Here is a 5,181-nt window from a genome sequence, read left to right as displayed (position 1 = left end):
TTTTTCATGTCTTTCACTGACCGATGTCTCCCTTCACCTACTTTTCTGTTGTCCGTCCCCAGGGAGGAGGTTATATGTAGATCATTATGATAGGTTCCCCCTTCTCCTCCCACCTTCCCCTTAGCCTCCTGTTTTCACTACTCTCATTATTGGTCCTGAGGGGTTCATCTGTCCTGGATTCCCTGCGTTTCCAGCTCTTATCTGTACCTCTGCACATCCTCTGGTTTAGCCGGATTTGTACGGTAGAATTGGGGCCATGATAGTAGGGGTGGGGGTGAGGAGGAACCATTAAAGAACTAGAGGAAAGTTGTATGTTTCATCAGGGCTATACTACACCCTGACTGGCTCGTCTCTTTCTTGTGACCCTTCTGTAAAGGAATGTGTAGGGGGAAAAAAGGTGATTCAACTAAATCATCTATTTTCTCTTTTACGGGATCAGGCAAGTTACCAAGGAAACCACGTTAATATTTCATGGAATTTATTTTGACAGAATGATAAACGTGTATTTCATTAATCCTCACTTTTTAATAGTTTTCTTATAGTTTTTATAGTTCTAGTTCCAATAACAAGCTATCCTACTAGATTCACCACTGAGATGAGTTAAAATGCCATCCTTAAAATCTATTCCCTCAACCAGAGAAATTTAAATGAGACTCAGGCCTCAAAAATTCCTAGATATAATGTCTGTGATCTATTACTGACTTACAAGGCATCCCAAGACTTAGTAGCATAAAACAACAATGATTTCATTGCTCATGATTCTGTGAGTCAGAGAGGGTTAGGTTGAGGTGGCTTCACTGGGTCTGGAGGACCCAAAGTGACATCAGTCACATGTCTGAGATCTTGGTAGTAGCTGTTGACTGGCTTGCTTTTCCTTATGTGACCTTTCTGTCCGGTAGAATCGCCTGGGCATCTTTATGCAGTAGCCGGGTTCTCCCCAGCAAAAGTCAGAACTACAAAGACTCTTCAGCTGAGAAATCCTACAACCTTTGTCACGTAGCACAAAGCAGCGTCTTGAGGTCAACCCAGATTGGAAGGGCGAGTAGCCTACTGAAACAGAGATGGAAGCTAACTCTACAAACCAGCTATGACAGATTGTATCAGAATGCTTCCACCTTAAATAGGTGGTGATTGTTGTTCAGTTTCAAGTCAGCTGTATTGAGATTCAGGGATCTGTGGACATCTAACTCACAAAGAACCAATTCCAACCCAGAGAGGCCCTATGTCTCTCTAGGACCCTATGTAAAACCGAGCGAAGCACTGACCAATCTTATCCCATCCGCACAATCATTGCTATCCTCCAGTCCACTGTTATGGCAAGAAAAGCAACCTTCATGGTTTCACAAATAAGAAGGGCAGAGGTAGGGCTGAGGGTTGGTTAGCTCTATGGCTCTATGAATTTAATAAGAGCCTAGGTTCATTGATTGTCCCATCACGCCATACTTCAATGTGTCTGCTTCTCATCTGGTGACCCCAACATGGCTACGATAGGTCCGGGCTTCATACTCTTATAATATCCAAAGGCCAGAACACAGTATGGGTAAAGTCTAGGAAGCACCTGCCCTTCCTCAAGATCCTTTTTAAGAATAAGAACACATTTCCATGAACCCTTTGCATTGGCCAAAATGATATCACGTGTCCCTTCGTAAGCTAATGACTTGCAAGGGAAGGAATTGTCATGATTGGTCCTCTCTGAAGAACCTACCTGCCTGAGACCTAAACAAAACCTGGATCGATTTGTGTAAAAATGATGATGAGAATAGCCATTTAGTAAGCAACGGCTGTTTCGACCAGAAGTACTAAACACAAATTATTTGAAAGCTTTATTCAAATGCCAAAAGATTTTCCTTAAAAAAATAAATAACTAATTAAACTCCCATGGACATAACTCTGATCAAAAAGGGGGGAAACGCAGAACACAATCTTATATTCTTATGGACCGTAGATTTTCTAGAATACTAGAGAGTGGATGAACTCCTAAAACTATTGGCCTGAGATCATTTTTAAGATTCAAACCAAAAATGTCCCCTGAAATTTTATGCTAAAAGGTCTGCCTTGAGCATTCAGCCCTTATAAGAATGATCTCTCGGGAACCAAATTGCCAGGAGCAACTGCAAAGATTAGATTAGAAATTGGGGGCGGTGAGCTGATGTTAATGGGGAGGAACAACTAGACAGAGGAGGGTGAAAACGGCCGCACAGCTTCATGAATGCTGTCATTACAGGTAGAAACTGTGAGGCGGGCGTATGTGCTGCTAGGTGTATATTCCCAACAACAACAAAATAAATAAAATTTAGGGAAGAAAAATTCCTGAAATGTTAGAAATAACTTTAAGATTCAATTTTTTAAGTTATGATTTTGGGGGGATGGGGGAGATTCAAAAAACTACTTAAGAGAAAAACTTTACATAAACAAAGCACATGACCTTTCACTAATCTTGAAAGTTGAGTAGGCCCCTGGGGGTGCAGAGCTTAAAGGAAAAACAAAATCTGTTTTGTTAAACTTGGCACTAATCTGCCGAATCCATCTAACAGAAGATTTGGATTATGTTCAGTTCTATTAATGTCTCCTAGTTCAAAACCACCAGCTGCTCCTTGGTCGAAAGCGTGGGCTTTCGACTTCTGCAAAGAGTTACAGTCTCAGAAACCCACAAAGGCAGTTCAGTCCTGTCCTAAAGGGCCACTGTGAGAGAATTGGCATGATGGCAGTGAGTTTGGGCTGCTGGTGGTGGTGGTGGTTTTTGGAAGCTCAAGGGGGTATGAGCTTCATAGCAAAGAAGTATCAGAATTAAACTGTGTGCCATTTTCAGCTATTGTCTTTGGGATTCTATTTTGCAGATCAGCCTCCGAAGAGCATAGCTGTGTAGAAACAGGAAGTCAAGAACCAATGGCTATTTATTTCACCAGTGGAACCACAGGCTCTCCCAAGATGGCCCAGCACTCTCAGAGCAGCATGGGCATCGGATACACCCTCTGTGGGAGGTAGGCCACGCTCTCCTGGGCTGCCAACGTGTGTATCCAACTGCCTCCCTAATTCTTCTACTTGGGTAGTGATTAAAGTTCTCAAAAATAATGTCTGCAAACCGGAGTCCCTGCCTTCCGCAAGCTTGGCAAATGGTGCCATCTAACCAACTAGCCAAGGGAAAGCAGGAACCAATTTTAATTCAACCTCCATAGCAGCAGGTCCAGCTTTGTCCTGACTGGCAGGTCAATTTACCTAGCCTGGTTTGCCTTCCTTTTAGCATTGGTAACCACTATTTGAAATCCTTTTTGTTTATTATGTACTTATTCACGACCTATCTCCTAAGTAAAATCAGAATAGAGAGATATGGTCTTTCTTGCTTACTCGTATAGGACAGTATCTATTGATGTTTGCTCAATAAATATTTGCTGTGTCAATAGATGAGTTCTGAGAATCATGTCATGCCCAACCTCCAACTCCACTCTCAGACCACCTAGAATTCTGAAATGGGCCTCTAACGAGAGTGGGAGGTGGAATCCTTTATTCTGCCAGTGGTTATCTTTGCCCTTGAGGTTCTGTGGCAAGAACCTCATTGAACCCATTGAGGTCAAGTCAGTTCCTACTCAGAATGATCCTATTTGACGGAGCAGAACTCTCCTCATAGGATTTCCAAAACGGTAATCTTTACAGAAAGGAGCCCTGGTGGTACTGTGGGAGAAGCTAACCACAAGGTCGGTGGTTCAAACCCACCAGATGCTCCTTGGGAGAAAGATGAGAGACTGGTGTAGTGGGTTTAAGTTTTGAGCTGCTAACTGCAAGGTCAGCAGTTAGAACCTATCAGCTGCTCTAAAGATGAGGCTTTCGCCTCCTGTAAAGATTCCCAACCTCAGAAACCCACAGGGGCTGATCTACTCTGTCCTATAGTGTTGCTATGAGTTGTAATCAACTCCAGGGCAGTAGTTTTTTTTTGAGGTGGGGGTGGTGGGGGAGAATAGTAAAGATTTATAGCCTCAGAAACCATACGCAATGCAATGACTTGGGGGTCTTCACAGCGGCAGATCTCTAAGTCTTGACTTCCTGGAAGCAGCTGCTCCGGTTAAGTGACTGACATTTCAGACACAGCCAAGCACTTCATCCCAGTGCCTGGGGCTCCTTCACCTCTCAGATCACCGTTTGTCTGCTTTCCCTGTTTTCCCTCCTTCCACCTGCTCTGCTGCTTCTTTCTATCATTTAGGTATTGGCTGGACTTGAAGTCCTCGGATGTTATCTGGAACATGTCTGACACTGGCTGGGTCAAGGCTGCCATTGGCAGTGTGTTTTCTTCCTGGCTTCAGGGAGCCTGCGTTTTTGTGCATCGGATGGCCCAGTTTGACCCTGACACGTTCCTGGATGTAAGTCCTGACCTTAGCAGCTTCTTTTGTCCCTTAAAGCTCTCTCGTGTCTCCCATAAGCCCACAAATAATTGAATCCCCAGAATACAGGGCTTCTTGAGCTTATAGAAATCATTCCTCTTGAAAGGAGCAAATTCCCTACAACAGTCTCACGCATGAAATCTAGTCTTCTGTTTCAAATTGTTCAAGATTTTTCTAGTGTTGTCCAAGCTATGGCTATTTAAGAGGCTGGTTCTCAATAAGAGATTAGACATTTTAAGTCGAAACAAATATTTGGTTTCTGATTCACTGGAACAAGGACAATGGCTGGCAAATCTGGATCCTGTGGAAGAGATGAAAGGTGAGGGCCCCTTCCTCCCAGAAGAGCCCTTTCTACCACCCCCTCCCGCTCAGTCAGTCCTTCTCGCTTGGTTAATTCCCAGACTCAGGATTCCTGTGAAAGAAAGTCGTCAGAACCATTCTCCTTAGCCAGAGACTGAGAGATGGAGCTATTAGAGCTCCGATTTCTTTGGCCTTCAGAAAAATATAGTCTAGGCTAATTCTTTGCCACCATGAGAAGTCAATTAGTTTAACAAAACAAAGAGCACACCTGTGTGTAAATGAAAGCTAGCTGTGCCCTGTTATTCTGCTAACTGATCTGACGAGATGGGAGTAACCTAAGAACTAGCCTCTCTGCATTGAGCTCAGAGTGCCCTAGAGGAGGTAAGAAACTGTGCAGTTTTAAAACATACATTTGTAAACGAAGAACAACATTCTTTCACCAAGACGATATGTATATTATAAATGCTAAAAAAATCCTTGTGAATTTGCACTATTTTTAATTATATGC

At 43.2% G+C, this 5,181-nt stretch overlaps 1 protein-coding gene across 2 annotated transcripts in view; it reads left to right on the top strand.

Annotated features, from left to right (window-relative positions):
- Positions 1 to 5,181, top strand: part of LOC101638070 (acyl-coenzyme A synthetase ACSM4, mitochondrial) — a 29,690-nt gene that overhangs the window by 12,167 nt on the left and 12,342 nt on the right. For both annotated transcript variants that reach the window (XM_004705739.2, XM_045285822.1), the window contains exons 4-5: positions 2,838 to 2,981; positions 4,196 to 4,352. In XM_004705739.2, coding sequence (XP_004705796.1) covers positions 2,838 to 2,981; positions 4,196 to 4,352 — 301 coding nt within the window. The remainder of the gene's footprint in view (positions 1 to 2,837; positions 2,982 to 4,195; positions 4,353 to 5,181) is intronic.

Source organism: Echinops telfairi, unplaced genomic scaffold (assembly GCF_000313985.2).
Source record: "Echinops telfairi isolate 266 unplaced genomic scaffold, ASM31398v2 ScPeMD7_5;HRSCAF=22, whole genome shotgun sequence".
Classification (NCBI taxonomy): Eukaryota; Metazoa; Chordata; class Mammalia; order Afrosoricida; family Tenrecidae; genus Echinops; species Echinops telfairi.
This window is presented reverse-complemented; position numbering and strand designations above follow the sequence as displayed.